The 20,600-nt window shown below is 41.4% G+C and overlaps 1 protein-coding gene across 1 annotated transcript in view; it reads right to left on the bottom strand.

The window, feature by feature from the left end:
* The window catches only part of TM9SF3 (transmembrane 9 superfamily member 3), an 85,893-nt gene that overhangs the window by 9,312 nt on the left and 55,981 nt on the right, over positions 1-20,600 (bottom strand). The window contains exons 8-10 of the mRNA XM_024218760.3: positions 18,113-18,207; positions 15,149-15,279; positions 2,420-2,559 (exon numbers count right to left, since the gene is read on the bottom strand). Of these exons, the coding sequence (XP_024074528.1) occupies positions 2,420-2,559; positions 15,149-15,279; positions 18,113-18,207 (366 nt within the window). The remainder of the gene's footprint in view (positions 1-2,419; positions 2,560-15,148; positions 15,280-18,112; positions 18,208-20,600) is intronic.

The raw sequence follows: 20,600 nt of genomic DNA, 5'->3' as shown, positions 1-20,600 counted from the left end.
GCTCCACATATCTGCAGAGGCACTGCCCGGGAGCCCATAGGAGGCTGCGTGGTGCAGGGCACTGATCCCCTGCTGGCGGTGCCAGCAAATACCAAGACAGTCAGGAGCAATAGCTGTGCACTGCAGGGAAGGGCCGCTGCTTTGCCCCTCTCCCCCATGAGACTGTCCTAGTGCAGAAAAATCCACTCCACATTTGAGAAATGCTGTTCTAAGGGACCATTCAAAGTAGAGTGCCCATTAACACCTCTTTTTGTCCTATAACAGCAGGTGTTAACAGGCCACTCTACCTTGAATGATCCCTTACAATATATGCTAACTACTTATGCTAAACAGTCTGTTCCACCTTGCATTTAGCTGTAAGGCTCCCTCAGAGGGCATCTCCACTACCAGTGTTAAAGCACTGAGAAAGAAAGTTTCAGTCCTGTTAAGTGGCAGTGTAGACAAGGCCAGAGTACCTTTCACAGACTTGAAGAGGAGTTCTGTGTGGCTCTAAAGCTGGTCTCTTTCCAACAGAAGTTGGTCCAATAAAAGGTATTACCTCATCCACCTTGTCGCTCTAAGTGCTATCAGTGTAAGTTATCTATATATTTGAGCAAGTCAGTTATAGGGACACTTTTAATAATACAAGATGGTATTGTGGTTAAGGCACAAGAATAAGAATCAGACAGACAATCTAATTTTATTTCCATCTCTGCCACAGATAAGTCTGGTAGCCATAGGCAAATCACAGATTGTGTGCCTTTCTCCATCCCTAATATGAGAATACCTTCTTCACAGGGGCATTGTAAGGCTTCATTCATTGTGTAGCACCATCTCAATGTCTATACACAAGTATTACTATTACACACAAAAATGTGCTTCGTTTTCAAGACTGGGGTAACGAGTGCCGTATGTATATCATCGAAATTGAGAAATGTTGGACTGGAAGGGACCCTGAGAGGTCTTCTAGTCCATTTCCCCATGCTGAAGTAGGATTAAGCATACCTAAGCATTACAGGGATTTATTTAACCTATTTTTATCTACAGACATAGATAGATAGATAGATAGATAGATAGATAGATATAATATTTAATCGCGATTAATTTTTGAGTTAATTGCGTGAGTTAACTGCGATTAATCCTAATACTTTCCTCATTAATAGCCTAAACTCATCATTTGACAGACCCTTATTGAAATATATATTTACTACACCTATATTTAACAATGTAATTCATGTGTTTAAACCCAAACTTCCACAAAAGTCTTGCAAGAGACAGTGATCATGCATCTGTGTAACCAATACTTATGAGGAAAATATTTTACAGAGAAATGGTTATCTAGCTCAGAATTTTTGGAATTTTGTACTGCGATAATGACTCTATGCCACGAGCTTATGAATAAAATTAATACTCAGTATCTGTAGATATTACTGTCACTTAACCAGAGGTGACCCCTTCATATTACCCATACTGATACTGAATTTAACTAGAGAGGTAATTTAGTGATTTAATTTGCTGCGTCCTTCATTATTTATAGGGAGACTTGTCTAAGTCGATGGTCCCACAATTTTACCTTCATTAAAAGTATCTTATTTCTTTTTCTCATCCTGATCCAGAAAAATCCATCAGCTCTCCAAGATTGGGCTGCAGTATAAATCAAATCTCACCTTCTCAACTGAGCAACACACCATTAACTCAAGACACTGCATTTCCTGAAGATTGTGGGTGTAACACATTCCACCATCCCCTTCATTTTTACTACTCCACTCTTCTGAGAGGAATAAAATCAATAAAATCCATCCTTTGAGGATAGTTTTATTTCCACAGCTTCTCTCCTCCTCACTAGATACACACTAACAGGGCAAGGAGATTGTATTCATGGTATGCATGCTACAAGCTAAAAAAGTCTATTTTTTGGAAATAAAGATGCCTTTATATTAACATAAAAAGTAATGTTCATGAACAGTATCAACTTGATGGCCTAGAGACTCCTCTTACCCAAAAAACAGGTAGTGGCAATGCAAGCTGCCCCCAACAACATCCTCCAAATGTGTCTCGGCCCTAACTGGGAGAAACCCACCTCCAAGGGTGAAGCTAGTTCAGTCTCCAGGGCCCGCTCGATCTTAAATCTGTCAAAGGTGCTAACTGAGGTGGGGACTTTGATTTCTGGGGAAACCTATCTACCTGGAATGGGAATGGTACCACAAACTAGTGACCTCAAGTTGAAAGTTTTTACCTTTATCCATCCAATCCCTTTAAAGAGATGCTTTAATGCAGAAACTTAAATCAGCTTCCTGAGAAGCTTTTTCCTGCACACGCCTTGAACTAAATATAAATTTAAAAGCTACTCTAAAATTATTTTTGAGGTATTGGGATCATTCAAAATTCTAAACACATTTATGTTTGAGTGAATACACAATGTATAAGCACTTCTCTTTACCATTTTTTCTCCGGTATCGGACGAGGCACAGCATTGACACGACAAGGAAAGTTGGGCTGGCCCGACAGATTTCGGCCAAGAATTGTACCAACAAGGTTCAATGGAAGAATAACAAAGAAACAGATACAGCATACTGCCACCTGTAAATTCAATAAACACGGGTATGAGATCACAGAAAAGAAAATAAAGAGACATCTAAAGTAACGAGGCACAAGTGTGTATGTTGTACCAATGCTGAATCATACTCCTAGTTATAAAACGTTAGCCAACATCCAAACTACTTTGACTGTTGAGATGCAATATTTGTGTTTTATTCCATGGCAAATCTAACAGAAGAAGGTGCTAAAAAAAAAAAAAAAGTACTCTAGTAAAATTGTATCTGTCTGAAAATATTAACCACCTTCTGCTATGTTTGTAAAGAGTTTGGAACAAATTTATAGCAGTCTCTTCACTTTAACCCTTATAAATAGAAGTTCACATTGTACACTGAAAAACTGAAACCTGGATCCTTTATTCTGCTTCGCTGTATCAGAATTCAGTGTCAGAAAACTTCTCTGATTACAAAAAGTTAACTACACTAAACCTGATAGATATTACTTAGCTGATAACTAGCCACATTTAAAATAGTTAAATTTAAAATCTGCTTACAATATTCTGGATCTGTAAAGGTCTTCCAAAAATGCCAAAACCACAATGTTGAAGCCATATCACACTGTTCAAATTGACACTTGGGACCAGACTTTCTGAACTATACATACAAACGGTCAGACAGGTAACTGATTATTTGCATGTTCAGTAACCCACTTTACAAACAAAAAATACATGTACAAATTGGTGCACAATTGCATATGCACAGTGAAGAAAAATCATGGCCTTTATTCTGCCCCATTCCAATGAAGTGTGCCTCAGAAGACTTTAGAGTGAACCATCTCCAGTTATATATACAACAAGCAATTTTTTTTCCTGCTCATGAAAGGAAAGGGCATTTATAATAATAATAAAAAAAGGAATTATAAATACCCAGCAAGATGTTCCCTAATCATGTAACTCTTGAATATAAAACTATGAAACTACTTGGAACTATTAAATTACTCAATAACATTCTCAGATACAGTACTTCTAAGTAAAAATAGAATGGTTACTTGCACTATAGTAACTGTGGTTCTTCAAGATGTTGTCAGTGTGACTCTCACTGGTGATGTACGTGCACAAGTTCGGATTTCTTTGTTTGAATACCCATGTCTGTTGGGGCTGTGCATGCACCCATGCTTCCTCGTGTTTGGACAGAAAAGGTGGAGTAACCATGTCCTCCCTCAGTTCCCTTGCAATTCAAAGCCCGTGGTAGCTGAGAACTCCAAACAACAGGGATTGGGTGGGGGGTGTTGTGGGATCCTGTAGCAGAGCATGGCAGGGTCCCCCTTGGCTCCTGCCTCTGCTAGGTCCACAAAGTCACTCTGAGACCCTGGGGTTAGTAACCACAGGTGCAGTTTCTTTACATGCTTGTTCCCACCACTGTTTCACCATGTACAGTTGGCCCTTCACCATTTGGAGACAGGAGGAGGGAGGGAAGAGCTATCTCCCTGCTTCCACTCCCTGCCTTTTCCCCTTCTTTCTGCTCTTCCCCTGGCTTCCTTCCCCTGAGGCTTTTATACAACCCCAGGATAATTAGGTGGCAGCTGTTTCTGTTTCTCCAATTAGGGCCAGGTTATCTCCAGCCAGCTCTAATTTACTCCCCTAAATGGGAGCTGGCATGACAGAGGGCTAAATCAGCAACCCTTTGCCCAGCACCCTGTCACAGATCCCCACTGACAACATCTTAAAGAATGATCACCCTATGCTAACTGGTTCTTTGAGTATGTGTCAGTGTAGATCCCACTGCAGCTGACTGGCAGGTGGTATCCCCTCGAACATTGGGAATGAGGTGTTTCACCGTTTGACTAATCCAGCAGAAGTACTGCTCTCCTGAACTTGGCACCTGACCTAGCAGCTAAGTCCAAGACACAGAGTTTGACAAAGGTCAGCGGGTAACTCCACCTCGAAGATCTGGGACACTAGCACATGTCTGAAGAGATCACTTGAGCTCTAGTGGAGTGAGACTTGCTGTTCAGTAGGAGATGCAATAGCTTGACCTTTAAGACTCAGAGCCAGAAATAGATTGGGCAACAGTGTAAATGGCTTAGTCCTGTCAATATATTAAAACAAAAAGTCCTGCACACAATTTCTTTTCTCTCAGTGCCAGTGTGGCTATAAGGAAGCAGATTGGTAAAATAGTAAATTGGTTCAGATGAAAATCTGAGACCTGGGAAATCAGTTTTGGATGAGGCCTTAGGACCACCTTTGTCTTGTATAGGGGAGGTTCAGTCACAAGTGCTTAAAGATCTTCTGGCCAAAGTGATAGCACATTCCAGACTCACTGTTGTCTCCCACTGTCACCTGTCTCTGATCACAGAGTCATCTAAGTGATAGATGTGAATGTCTTGTCTTCTAAGATGGACCACTACCATCATCAGGCATTTCGTGAAGACATGCGATGCTGTAGAAAGGCCGAATGGCAGTATCTTGTACTAGCAATGACCCGATTGCACTGTGAATTTCAGGCACTGCCTGTGGACCAGATAGATGGCTATGCAGAAAGTTGCACCTTATAAGTTGAGAGCCCTTAAGCAGTCTTGAATTTGAAGAGATAGAACGATAGAGGCAAGAGTCACCATCCTGGATCTGAGGCAGCCTATATATTTGTCTCAGGTCTAGGATAGGACAAAAATCACCTTTCTTTGGGATAAAGCAGTACTGCAAACAGAAGTCTTTTCCCCCGTATTATTCTGGAAACTCTTCTACAGCTCCTAGATGAAGCAACAAGGCCACTTTTTGTAACAGGCTCTCATGAAAAGGGCCCCTGAAAAGGGAATGGGAAGGGGGTTGAGAAAGGTAGGCTGTCGAAGTAGATGGGATAGCCAGGGGTAACTATATCAGCACGCATTCGCCCAAGGTGATATTGGACCAACTGGACCTGTGGATCAAGGCAAGATGGCTCCTGATTAGCTCTGATGTGGCTCCTGACACTTCCATCAAATCGGCTAACTGGGTGGCATATGGGACAGAGGAGGCAGAAGAGGTCTCCTCTGGTACTGTGGCCTTTTCCACTATGGCTAATCTGTCCGTCTGCCTGGGAGTAAGGGTAAGCCAGCTGCCTCTGCTGGGTCTGATATTTGTAGGGCTTCCCATAAGGGATTAGTGTATAAATCTCTAGTGACCTCAAGGTAGCCCTCAAATCTTAAAGAGTGGAGCACTTTATCAGCCCTTGTATTGGATCTCCATCCCCTTGAGTGGGAGGTGCTGGATGATATCTTGGACCTCTCAGTAGTCCAGTGGCTAATAGCCTGATGCTCGTTTCATGGTTGCAGCCATGTCAGAAGCACCCATGACTGCCTGCGGACTCTTCTGGTAACCATCTGGCCTTCTTTAATAATCTTCCTTATCTCTTTCATCATGTTATGTAGCACAGAACAGGAGTCACCCTGCTCTATGTTAGGAAATTATACTTGGCAAGCATTGCCTGATAGCCACCCAGAGTTGCAGCGAAACCAGAGAGAGTAGGTTTTGTGCCTGAAAAGTTCTAACTTCTGGGGTCCCCGGGTGTGCCTCTTGTTGATTTCAACTTCTCCTGCATGGCTACAGCTACTAAAGAAGCTGGGCTCAGGGGGGAATAAAGTTCTCAAAATTCTTCAGGGACACTTGATAGTGTTCTTCCACCCAGTTGGACAAGGACTAGTGCTGGCCACAGACTCCTGGCCAGCTCTAGTATGGCCTCATTAATAGGGAGAGCAATCCTGGTTGGGGCTGAGGGGGTCAGAATACCATACATTTGAGAGCTCTCCTACATAACCATCTCTACGTCCTGGGTCTTCACAATGCAAACCAGGAGAGCCTGAAAGGGCTTAAAATAGTCACCTGCCAAGCCAGGGGTTGGTGCAGCTGCCTCATCAGGTGATAACTATTCTTTTGTTGGAAACTGGGGATGTTCTTCTGCTACTCCTAGCTCCTGAGTGGTCAGTGGCCTAGGTAGTGATGTCAACAGGGAGCCTGATCTCTTCCTGGATTGGCAGGAAGATCTGCTTTGGGACACTTGAGATAATGGTCCCCTGTAAGACCAGTATGGCCAGCTTGGCACATTAAATGGTACTGGCCCAGATGCACTGGTCAGCCCATTGCTATTCAGACTTCCCCTGCGTCAGCATCTTGTGAGAGAGGAATGCTCAGTACCAGCTCTCAGGTTGCTCTTTTACAAGGTAGAGGAAAGGCATCCCTGCTCAACATCCGGGAGAAGGCATGACAAAAGAATAGTACTTTTTGAATGGTGGTGACATGTGGCAATATGCCGGGCAATATGCTGAAGAAGTCTCTGGAAAGAATCTAGGTGAATCCATAAGGGCATAGACGGAGCCTGTAATTGGCACAGTGGTCAGTGCTGGTGTCTTTGCTGGTGCTGGTTTGCAGAACATCATTTCTACTTCAGTAGAAGACTTTAGGCACTCTCTTTGGAGAGTGCTGTTCCTCCTCCTCCTTCAGGATTGTTTGTCCCAGCACTGGGAGCCTCGTCTCAGCTCCATTTGGTTGTGCCTTTTGGTCTCACCCTTACGTTGGGGCACCAGTTCTGGCTCCAGTGCTGAAGTTGTCAATTCTGGGAGTGCTGATGTTGAGATTGGTGCAGTATCAGTAGGCAGCAGTGTAGTGACAGAAGTCCCTGGGCTGAGGTGGTCAGTGTCAATGTAGCTAATGCAGATTTGGATGGTGTTTTCTTTCCTGCCACTGCTTGACATTGGAGTTTGCCGTCTGCTCAAGCAGCACTTGCTGAAGATGACCCTTCTTGCTCTTTGGAGGCAGTAGTGTCCTCCAGATCCAAGGTAGCCTGCACTGATTATTCAAGCAGATGCAATTTCAGCTATGCATCCCTTGACTTCCACTCCTTGAGAAGCATTTACATACCATACACAATGGGAATGCAACTCTCCTCCAAACAGTGACTAAGCCCACTGACTGGGTGAGAAGGCCATCATAGGTCAGGCAGGATTTAAACCCATAGGATTTGGAGTCTGGCATAGCAGCAGGCACACGGTACCTATCCATGCTATATAGAGAGTGTCTTTTTTTTAGGAACATCCAAATTAAAGAAAAGAACGGACATGGGGGTGAAGATAGATTTCTCCCCCGAAAGTCTGGAAATGGATGCGTTTTTAAGATCAATAGCAGTAGTGGGTCAGACACTTGCTGGGTTCTGCCTCCCTGTCATGGGTGGAGAGAGTGAACTGAGCGATGCAGCTGCTCTGTCCTTTATGCCCTTGCACAGGAGCACAAGGCAGCACGGGGAGCCATAACGGACACTGCTAGCCAAGAAAAAAAAAGCTGGTCTTGCGCACATGCTCACCTACAGTGGATGCACAGTGACAAACACTTGAACAGCAGCTACTTTGCTTAGCTATCACTTTAACAGTAAGTGATTTTGCAGGTATGCAGTGATATGCTTCTGAATGATCTGATATCAGAATTAGGCCTTAAAAATTAATTCAAGCAAAGTATGTTTTATTACAGTCAACTAAGGGAAATTCAAAGGAAAATTTTAATCAATACACCTCTACCCCGATATAACACTGTCCTCGGGAGCCAAAAAATCTTACCACGTTAGGTAAAACTGCATTATATCGAACTTGCTTTGATCCACCGGAGTGTGCAGCCCCGCCCCGCCCCCCCGTAGCACTGCTTTACCGCGTTATATCCGAATTAGTGTTATATCGGGTCGCATTATATCGGGGTAGAGGTGCACTTTAAAAAATGTATACTTTACTGCAACTGCAAATCCTGCTTTCCAGAAAGAAAACTCAATATTGACTAAAAATCTAGACAAATTATTTCTATTTAAAACACCCTAGTTAGTTCAATTTCTTAATTTTACTTTTACTGCTGTATTTCTTCAACTAAAAATATCCATTATTTAAACGTCAGCATTTTGACTTATTCTCTTGGCTTCAGTTGCCATAGGAGAGATCTTCTGTAACAGCAGCCTGCTTTATTTGTAATTTTTTTAAGGGGGAATTCACTATTCTATTGCCCTCGACTAAATGTGTACCATTTAATTTTTCATACTTGAAAAGAAACATTGTCAAGAGGGACATAACTTATGTACTAGCTCCATAGGCTTCACATTTTCTAACAGCTGTAGCTTAAACTTCATTCAAAGGTGATAATTAAAATTTTCATGAGCATATCAAATATTAAATTGCCCCGGCAGGCTGTGTTGTCCTGACTGCCGAATGCAGAAGGGATGAATGTAATAAAAACTGTCCATGAAGAAAAAGAGGCTTGATCTCTCCTGTCAGATACCAAAGCTGCACACCAGCGATCACGTGACTCTCCCCCCATGAGGGAGGGTATGTAGAGGATACAGAATTTTTTTTACAGCAATGCAGGTTCACACACTTAAAAAATGGACAAATGAAAAGTTAATATAAAGAATAGTAAGAGTCAGCGGCACCAAAAGTAAAATGTTTTTAGCATATAAATAATATTGTTACTTGAATCCTGCCTCGATCACAACTTGACCTGCTAAAAGTTGAGCTAAAAGTGTTACACTATGTCCACATTGGTAGTAAGTTGGGTTTTCAAATTGAGTTAAGACCAGGCCTGCATAATTTTACTCATTATTTGTCTTGCGGGACCATCTTGGAGCCTGAGACATGGACGAGGATCCCATTGTGCTAGGTGCTGTACAAACCCATATCAAAGATGAAGAGCTTACAATCTAAGCAGTTCAGAGTACTTAAGGGTATTACACAAGCTGTATCAGGATAAAATCGAGCAAAAGAAATCTAAGTTACATGTTATTACATACAAATAACTACCTTAAAAGAACATTAAGGTTGCAATGTAAAGCACTCAGAAGTTAGAAAATACCAAAATTAAGACTGCATGGGCAATATTAATCTAGCCCCCTTTTATGTAAGCATTATGATTCAGTCTTTAATTACACGATCACACACTATTTGTTGCACAGGACCCCTGGTTCATTCAGTGCACAGGATGGACACGGCTCAGTGAATAATACCACATGCGGCTGTGGCCAAAGACTAACTCACGAGGGGACTTAGGCACCATTCACAAAACCACAGGTGGTGGTGACTAGCAAACTAAAAATACCAATTCTTTACAGCTCTAGTTGCGAGTGATTTGCACATCTGTAAACCAGACTTCAGATGCCTCCAGTTGGGCGCTCTGAAAATGAGAATACAGTGGCTACCTGTGAAAGTCAGATTCATGTGACTTGCCCAGCAAGACATATGAACTGTGTAGTAGAGGCAGGGATAGAATCCTGTTCTCCAGGGTAGCATTCAGCTACCTAAAACACAAGACCATCCTCTTCCTGTAACCCCTTCCTTCATTCACTACATAATTTCCAACTTCTGCAACAAGTGAAGCAGGGGTCCTACAAATAACAGCCTCATTCACTACACAACCCTGATTCATAATATAGTATGTGACCATACTATCATACTACTATCATACATGGAACATATAGTATGTGGTCATATAATTAAAAACTATCAATGTAATACATCCATACAAGGGGCCAAATTGAGGTTATATAGGCACTTTTAATTCTGGCACTTCCTAACCCCTAAGAGCTTGACATTGCACCCTTTATGTTCTTTTAATGTTGTTTTTTGGATGTAATTTCCTAGGTTTTTAAAAAGCAAACAAAACAGAAATCCCCTAATGTGGAATTATACTGACACCAACATGGAACATCAACATGGAACATCAATTTTAGATCCACAGCACAAACATCTGCCACTTGAGCTAATATTAACTGAGTGCAGTAGTACGTTGTCATCCTGTATGTGAAACCACCATTAAAGGAAGAGACATTTTGCAATTGAGTTTCACAGTTATTTGCTGACAGCAGAGGAACTGAGACTCCAGACTACTGGGGTCTATTCCAGATGCTTGGGGCGTGTACTCTAGTGGTTACAGACCTTTCTGCCTCTAGCCCCTCCAGCCTGTCCTCATCCCAGCCCCTTACTATAAGGGAAAGTTCATGGTAATCCTCAAAAATACAATTCTCCACGTTAAAATATTTTGCTCTGAACATCTGTGGTTCTGTCCTATGTCAGCCCTTGTTAAGAATCTCTTGCCACAAGAACCCTGTTGGTAAATCTATTCACCAGCCCTATTCCATCTATAAGAAGCAAGGGAAAAAACAACAGCAGTGACAACTATGCAATTTCCCACAACAGAAATAGCTCAACTTTATATTTCAAGAGGATTTCCTGACCAAAATACAAGTTATTCATAAACAATAGGACAGATCGATTAAACAAATCAATAGGAAATAAATTTATTAACACAAGATAATTTTACCAGAAATGTAAGAACACCACAGATAGAGAAAAGGACTAGACCAAACCCAATGTCTTTCCATGAAAATAAAACAGACGTGTATATGATGTGACTGTTTGGCGCATGAGCGCACAGGAAGATTACAAGATAAGTCAAAGTATCTTACAGCATCAAGAGAATCCCAGATCCTCTCGAAGTACAATAAAAAATTAAGAAGATTGAAAAATAAAAACTTAGGCTCTGAAAAGGCAGAGTCACAGTAACATCCCCCATTGTTACTGCTACAAACATGGAGTTAGATCAGAGGAGGGCAAACTACGGCTCTCCTGCACCCCCTGCCCTGAGCCCCCTAACCCTCTGCCTTGAGCCAGCTGCCGCATCCCTCCTGCACCAAGCCTCCAACCCTCTGCTGCACCCCAAACCCCTGCCCTGAGCCCCTTCCTGCATACCGCACCGCTTCCCGCACCCCCTGCTCCAGCCCTACAATCATGACCCTGCATACAATTTCCCCACTCAGATGTGGCCCTCGGGCCAAAAAGTTTGCCCACCTCTGAGTTAGACACTGGGCAGTCAGTTTCCAAACATGTTTAGCGGCTAGCAGGAATCAGACCCTCTCCTTACATACCATAGGTTTAATAGAAGTGCTCCAGAAGGATTCTTTAAACCCTTTTCTAAAAGCTTTGAAAAGAGAGAATAAAATTGGTCAGCTTCATTATTACATTTTGATGGGAAAGGCAATGGAAAAACATTTTCCAGGAAGAGAGCCTAGAACTTTATCCTCTCCTTACACAAGACTTTCCCTACTGTTGATTAAGGAGCATGTGTACATCCATGAGAGTCAAGAATAGAATCCCAGGCCTACAGCCAGGGAAGTTAGTTTAGGATTATAGGGGGAGATCTTATTAACTTTCCACTTCCTGTCAGATTCCAGATAGGGCTGATGCGCAAGGTAGCAGAGGAAGCTTTGAGAGATTCAAAGTAGACCAGTGTTACAGTGAGCTCTAAGCAAGGACCCTTCAGTGGCTATGGAGGTTCAGCCAATCTCAAAACAGGAGAGCTAGGTGAGGGGCTTCCTAAAATCCAGATGCCATAGCAGGGTACTAATGTAGACAGCTAGTAACTAGGCTTTACCTCTTGTTTCTGGCACTATGCTTCCTGGGAGATACAGGGGTTGGGGCAGATCACCAAAAAAGGAGGGACAGATTGAGCCTTTTGCTGCAAGATTTGAATGGGAGAGTTTTGCAATTTCTTACTGAACCTGTTTCACTCAGTGTTCTTCCATGACCATCCAATTTATGTTTTCTCCACATTTGCAATACATAACAAGGAAGAGTAGACCTAGCAAGCAATATGAGGTAGGGGGACTATTTAAGACCACCATGGAGTAGGAGTGTCACCTCTCACCTCTGCTGTAGTTTGGGAAAAGGGATATTCATTTCATGAAGGAGGAGCAAGCTTGCCATTAGAGACTTTTGGAGGCTTGCCCACTTTGGGGAGGCGAGAGAAACCACATCTGCACAAGGAGAGAGAGGCTCACAAGAGCACAGGTATTTACTGTGAGGAAACTAAGCTCTTTTCTCTTTCCCTCTACAAATCAACTCCATTAGCTGATTAAAATTCATTAGATCATTGATTGTTCTGGTGACGTTTCTAATCCATAACTTGCTCCTACTAAAAGTCTGCAAAGTGAAGGGAGATTTATCACCACACAGTAATTATGACTCAAACAAATTCATAATCCCTAGAGATTATTAAAATCACTCTGTGCATAAGGAACCCTACACACCCATTACATGACCCTTGAAGACCCCATTCTCAATTGCTTTTGCACAAACATTTCCCTGATCTTAAAATGAAAATGAGTGGAACAGCACTAGACTAAAATTTCAATGCAGGTGGAATTCCCTTCCATCAGCATTCCTAAACTCCAAATCAGAATACGAATGAGAAATGTGATATTGTGAATGCTTGCTCAGCAGTAAAACACAGCCTCTTTGCACATGTCAAAGATCAATGCTGTAAGCCTTTCTGACAGAGTTGGATATGACTGTTGTCTCAGCACAGAAAAACCAATACAATATTCCATTTTAGCATAAACTGATTAACATTGACATGGCAAAAATTAAAATTCTAAACCTTGCTCCCTAAAAAGACATTCAGATTGAAAGTGATTCAATGGATGAATGAATCAAACACCTTTAGCTTTATATTACATTGATTATTTTAAGTCCCATGGCTAGCACAATACTTCATGTTAAAGGTGATATTAAGGTTCTTATTCTAAATTTTTGGATACAATTCTCTCTATTGCCAATATTTTAGATAGGCCACTTGATGTATTCCCTCTCAATGGAAAATTCCTGAAGACCTCTTGACTGTGAAATAGAACAACTTCTTTTAAACTGCATTCTTCAATTTTTGCATCCTCCATTCTTCATCTTCACATTGATTTTTGAAAATGCAATTTAAAGTACGTCCTTGTGGCCCACGCAGCTTCCTGCTGCTCCGACTTGCCGGGAACGGTGAATCGCGGCCATTGCCTGCGAACGGTCAATGTAAACAAACTGTCTCGCGGCCCACCAGTGGATTACCCTGACGGCCCACGGGGCGCAGGTTGCCCACCACTGGTCTAAATCTAAGCTGCTGCTGCATCACATGTTAACACATTAGAAGACATTTTTCATACTGCACATTCCCAAAAATTTTCTTTTACAAATTTATAATTATGCCTTGGCAGTTGGAACATGAACTCTATCCACGACCAAATCCTTTTTCTTACATTATCACAAAGGGTTATTTCAGAGCTGGTTGTAAGTGCAAAAATTTTTTTTTTTTTTAAAGGAAAGTGTTCTACAGGAACACTACAGGAATTCTAATCTTATTGTATAGATTCTTGTACTTAATCATTATGGCTTAGAAGTGGCTTTCAACTGGATTGGCTTTGTGTTGTACCTTGGCTTATAAATAGCCTGCATCAGTCTTTAGGAATAAACAGGTCACCATCTCCCACTTTTATTCCAAGGATTCAGCTATAACTGGGGCTTGTTTACAAGGTAACAAATGCCACACATTTGGAGGGATGGTGTTTCTGTTAACTTAGCAGCTGTGAATCTGTTAAGGTAATTAAGACAAACGCCATACCAAAAGCAATGTTCTGTTTGACATCATTTCGAAGGGTAAGTAAATTAATAATTAAGCCTGGTTTATGACATTCAACTGGCTTCCTCACATGTGAAGCAGTTATACCAAATCACTTCACTTTTCCTGTGAAGTGAAACACTAATCATGGTTGAGAGAGAAAGAGAGTGTATAGAAACAATGAAGTGAGTGAATGGGCAAGGATTTGGAAAATATGCAACAGAAGCTGCAGGGGGATAAAAAAGGAACAAGACCATAGATGCCAGAGACATGAGAGGCAATGATTGAGGGCCCTGAATCCAGGTAAATTCAACTTTGGACATTAAGGGGGTGTAGGGAAGAAAAGTATACAAGTAGCACAGCATCTTTAAAATGGGGATAATATTATAGCCTATTTCCCAGTAGTGTTTTTAGATTTAATCAGTATTTGAGAAACACTAAGATACTTGGACAAAAAGTCTTAAGTTGTAAGTATTATCAAAGTGAAGTTTCAACACTGTTTTAGTTGACTCGACAGTAGAATGGTTTTGAGAAGAGTGCTATGAATGGGGAACTGGTTCAGTCCTATCCATCCACCCACCCACCCTACTACCATCGGCCATGACCTATATCCTGTCCATCACCATCATTCGACTTGCTGCTTTCACAATGCTCATTCTAAAGCTAAGACAAAAGAATTGAAAACCTCCCCCAAGGACACCAACAGGCACACTCCAAAAAGCATGGAGTGGCATTCACATCCCCATTCTCTGGATGTCCTTGTTTTCCCAGGCCCAGAAAGTAAGAATCCCATGTTTCTTCCCAATAAAAGTGAATGGGACTTGAGTATGTATCTGGCTCCATGCAATTAAAAATGTGATCATTCTGAGATTTGTTAAAATTTTCAACTACAAACAGAAAATTCCTTTTAACAATTAGCAACTACAGTGAACTGGTTTCTTTAGTCTGAATTGCAACTATTATATTATATTTCAAGTTAAGTGTTATTGCAAGAACAGCAGTTTTCTAAACTACTGTAACACAAACATGTGGATTTTCTATATTATTTATCAAATTTGAGACACTGATCTTTGAAATCTCAGTACCTGAACTTCATTTTTCTACTTTGAGGTGATGGGACAAAGAATACAAGCTCTCCCAGTTTAGAAGCTAAATTTTCCTAGGTCTGCTATGCTGTTTCAAGTTCTATTAACTACTCACCATTGTTCCAAAGGGAATAGCCCGTGAAGCATGATAATAGATGGCAATGAAGTTAATGAAGAAGGCAGTGCCACACACCATCGCTGGAATAAGGAAAGCCCCAATGAACATTTGCTTTATCCATCGCCTTCCTGTAGGAAGAAAACATTAAACATATTTGTAATTGATAAAACATGCTGCACTTTGATTAAAGTTCACATTTTGCCACAAGTTTGCCAGAATGTAAGTAGTTAGCCTTTTTTTCCAAAATGAATTAAATGAGTACTAGCTAACATACACAGGAGCAAAGGTAAACTTTTAAACTGTACTTAACTTTTAATCAAGCCTTTTGATTTCACAAACAATAACCATTCTTTATGGAAATATGGACGTGGGAGGGTAACAACAGCCTACAATGGGAAACGCTAATAAGAATGTGTAAAACAAAGCTTATACGTTAAAAAAAAAAACAATGTTTAGAAACACTACTGATGGGTGTTTATACATGAAATTGTTTCCTTGCATCAATAGGCACCAATTCTGTTGTAAAACGTCTAAGGGTATGTCTACACTACAGGATTAATCCGAATTTAGATAATTCGAATTTGGGAAACAGGTTGTATAAATTCGATTGTGCGCGGCCACACTAAGCACATTAATTCGGGTTTTTAACCACATTAATTCGGTGGTGTGCGGCCACACTACCCCATTACTTTAACCACAGTAATTCGGTGGTGTGCGGCCACACTAACCCTAATTCGAATTAACAAAATCGATTTAGGCGCTACTCCGCTCGTCGAGGTGGAGTACAGAAATCGATTTTAAGTGCCCTTTAATTCGAATTAACTGGCTCTGTAGTGTGGACGGGTGAAGGGTTAATTCGGATTAACGCAGCTAAATCCGAATTAAAGTCGTAGTGTAGACCAGGCCTAAGTGACCAGTTAAATGCAACAGGAATGGCAGTGCAGGTTTAAAACACCACACTACAATAATGTAGTTAAGACACGTGCTTAGCTTCACTATTTAATCACATTGCTCAGCATTATTCCCTTCCCTCCATTGCCCTGTCCTCCTCCTGTCTGTATATCTAAAGACTAAGTTTTTCAAAAGACCGGACTATTGGGTAACATTTTCAAAAGCACCTCAATGATTTAAAAGCCCCATCTTCAGAAGTGCTCAAGGGCTCTGAAGTCACTTAGTAGGGCTCTTGAAAATGTTACCTATTGTCTTCATATCTCAGTAAAGCACCTAACACTACTGGTGTTAAATGATACCAAGTTTAATAAACTCAGTAACAAGAATTAATTCACTATAATAGGCATCTCCAACAAGAGAGTAAGACAAGTCAACAGGTAAAGGTCTTCCACAATCCAGACAGATTGTAACAGATTTGCTGCTATGCCTGGGTATTCAAGGAACCTTGCAGACCTTTGTTTTGCGGTCTTGTGCAAGACCTCTCTGTGACTGCCTTACTCCAGTCTTGACTGAATCTCCCGCATCTGCTATTAATCTGTGAATTTGTGCTAACTTTATTTAAACACTCAGTGTCTGGATGCATCTGTGCAGCTTACTGAATAGAATGCAGCAAAGAAACCAACATATAGTTTCAAGAATTGCATATGGACTACAAAGTTCCATTGTGCAAGAGCATCAAAAGCATTTTAGGGCTTGCCTACAGTTTTTGTAACCAATTTAGCCAGATCTGTAGAAAGCAGATAAAGCAGAAAGCAGATAAAATTAATGCAACCTTCTAGTATAGGCCTTTAGAGTAATCTAGCTTGAGTTGGAGATACAGGCGTAACACCCCAATGCTGGTAAAACTGATCTGGTTTTCTACAGATGTCATTAAATTGGTAGAAAAACTGCATGTAGACAAGGCCTTAGACATTTATGACCTTTCCAAAATCTCAGATAGCAGGGAGACTGATGCTGTAGAAAACGAAGCATTGATCAGCATCTCTTGCTAAAATTATACAAGCTTCTGTTTTAAAAATTCAACAAAATCAATTTTCTTAGTGTTTAGTAGAATAAAAATAAATATTAACTATTCTCTTATTGCAACACAGGAGAAGAGGGAGGCTGGAGGAATGGCAGAGGCATTGCAGGTCAGAACTCAGAAGCATTGGTAGGGCTATAAGGAGAAGGCTGCTTATAGCCTGCCCAACTTTACTTAACTTGTTGGGCTTTTGCTGATTACCGATATTCACTTTTGCATTTGATGAAGTAGAAACTGATTACAAGCTGAATAAATGGAATGAATGTTTTGCTAAGATTCCAGGAAGATTATTCTTCATACCATAAAGAATGGCACAATGCAGTAAATAACACTGTGCACTTCTATAGCCCCTTCCATTCACTCTTTGTAAACATTGCGCCTCAAGGTCCCTATGGAGAAGGTAAAGTGATAACAGGGATCACTTCAGCCACTAAAGGTAGAGTGACCAGATAGCAACTATGAAAAAAACGGGACAGGGGGTGGGGGACAATAGGCGCATATATAAGAAAAAGTCTCCCAAAAAGGAACTGTCCTTTTAAAAACTGGACATCTGGTCACCCTAACTAAAGGCCAACTCAGGGGTAGAACACACAAGCTGTTTAACAGCACACAGGAACAGGAGGTTAGCCTATCCATTTGGTACCATAGGGGGTATTCAACAGGCAGAATGTAATTACTCAAGTTGGAATTTGACCAGGCTACCACAGTTAACATCCTTATATTCCTTATTGATTTAAATAGATACTACCAAGGTTTTAGCAAGCTTTAATATAGGACATGCAACCAAGAATGAACAGGAAATGAAGCATCATTTAGATTCAAAATCTCTTGTATTGATTAAAAACTATGGATTTCATGTGACTTCATTAACTACCTAAACACCACCTGTAAAAGACCATGCATGTTTGTGCTGTTTATACCAGGAAACAGAATAAACTTTCTATATAAAATAGTATGATAAAAAATGCTGACATTTAAAAACAAGTTACCTCCTTGTCTAGCATAAAGGCTTCCTCCAAAATATCCATTCACTGGGGATGTTGCAGCATAAACAAATATAGCTGTACTAAGCATTGATCCTCGCCTAAAATAAAAAGACTTTTTTTTGTAATGCCAATAGAAATACAAAAACTCAATTTATATTACAGCAAAATATTCACAGTAAAACAGGCATAGTTATCAGAAGAAATATAATTGCTATTTTTAGCTAGTGCAAAAGTAAAAGTTAATCAATTAGATGTGTCTCAAGTTTACTATTTACAGTGAAAATAACTGTTTCCATTCAAAGCTGCTCACCAGCCTCATTTGACCAGGCTAAAACAACTAAAATTAGTACAGTGTGGTTCCCACCCCCCGATATGCTTAATTCCATTAGAAATAAAGGCAGAAAATATCACCTTTGACCGAAGTATTTTGATTTTTTATAAGCCCTATGTTATAAGAACCGAACTATGTAACACGTGTAGCCATTGTAATAATATAGCACATTGCTCAAAACATTTCTAGTGTCAATGCTTAGTGGGAACACTTAAATTAACGTATGGCATATCTGCAGATAAAGGGGAAGGAGATTTACTTACCTTGTACAGTAACTGGATTTGTTCGAGATGTATCCCTATGGGTACTCCATGTCCTGATGTGTGCACACTTTTGATCAGACATTTTCAACAACAGTGTCTGAGGGTACAGAAGTGTACTCTTGATAGCCTCATGCTCTAGTATACGGCTATAGGGGAGGGTGGACCCACTGCCACTTCAATTTCTTCTCAGCCACGGAAATCCAGCGGACTCCGAGGCAGAGGGGAAAGAGGGCAGGTAGCGGAGCACCCATAGCGGGGGACATCTTGAAAAACTCCAGTTACTGAGCAAGGTAAGTAACCTCTCCTTCTCCAAAGAGTGTTCCTATGGGTGCTCCAAATCAGGAGATACCCGAGCAGCAGCCCCAACTACAGAAGAGGGTGCCGAGGCTGCAGATTTGGTATGGACCATACAACAGTGTTCGTGAAAGTCGCATCAGCTCTGGAAGCAAGTACCAGACCATTGTGCATAGTGCTGGGAAAAAGCATGCACAAAAGACCAGGTGGCTGCCCTGCATATGTCTGAGACAAGTATGTTTTTCAGTAGGACTACAGTGGTAGATTGAGCCCTGGTGAAACAGCTAATCACCCTTGCAGAGGGGAGAACCCCTGAGGCTTCCTAACAGGTTAAGATGCATTCTGCAACCCATTGGGACAAACTTGGTTTGGAAATCGGATGTCCTTTGTTTCATTCTGCAATTGAGATGAAAAGCTATGGGGAGCCCCAAAGAGTCTAGTCCTATTGAGGTAAATGGCAAGAGCTCTTTTTACGTCCAGAGAATGGAGACTCATTTCTTCTCTTAAAGCGTGAGGCTTGGGATAAATCACCAGTAGGTTAATCTCTTGATTAATGTGGAAGTCTGAAGAAACTTTAGGTAGGAAGCAAGGGTGTGGATGTAGCATCACCTGATCATGATAGAACACCACATATGATGGGTCAGCAGTGAGGACCCGAAGCTCCCCTACCCCCCTGGCCGAGGTGATGGCTGTAAGAAAGTGGTATTGAGGGACAAATGAAGGAGGGAACAGTTCCCCACAGGTTCAAATGGGGATTTCCTCAGCACACGGAGGACTAAATTGAGGTCCCACAGTGGAGCTGCCTCCTTGACAGGATGAAAGAGGTTGAACAGGCCTTTGATTTAGCTTGTAGTGATCGGGTGGGTGAAGACTGAAAACTCCTCGATGGGGGCTGAAAAGCTGTGGTGGGAGCTAGGTGAACCTTAATGGAGCTCAGCAATAACCCTCTGGTTTTTAAGGTCAGCGGATACCCAAGAATGTATGACAGACAGGACTTGAGAGGAGGTACAGATCAGAGGCTGCTTCCAGGCTAGGTGCATTTCCACCTCTGTAGATAAGTTTTCCTTGCATTGGTTTTTTGCTATTATACAGTACTGTTTGTATCTCTGGAGAGCAAGCTTTTTCTATACCAGAGAACTATCTGGCACCCACATCTTGAGTTGAACCATTGGGAAATTGGGGAGGGTGATGGATCTCAACTCTTGAGTGAAAACATTTCGCTGTCATGGGAAGATGGTGAGGCAGTTAAAGAGGCATGCCAACCACGCTTGGGAACACCACCTGTCTCAGCTACAACTGTGCTATGAGGACAGCTAATATTTTCTCCTGTTTCAATTTATTTAGCACCTTGAACATTAAAGGAATCAGGAGATAAGTGTTTAGCAATATATAAGGCCAAGGAATCATCCATAGAATTGCAGCCTTCCCCCTAAGCAGAATTGTTGTCAGCTCTCTCTCTCTCTGGATGACCCCAAGTAAAGATATCTCTCTCTGAACACTTCATTGTTAAGCTTCCCCTCACAGTTGATCTGGAAATGCCAGCAGATGGAGGAGGCATGACAGCTTCACCTGGTGAGCAGAAGGATTTATGCAAAGGTTATGT

The sequence above is a fragment of the Terrapene carolina genome, unplaced genomic scaffold (genome assembly GCF_002925995.2).
Source record: "Terrapene carolina triunguis isolate 2854851 unplaced genomic scaffold, T_m_triunguis-2.0 Scaffold310, whole genome shotgun sequence".
Taxonomy (NCBI): domain Eukaryota; kingdom Metazoa; phylum Chordata; order Testudines; family Emydidae; genus Terrapene; species Terrapene triunguis.
Note: the sequence above shows the minus strand (reverse complement) of the source record. Positions and strands in the feature narration are given on the sequence as shown.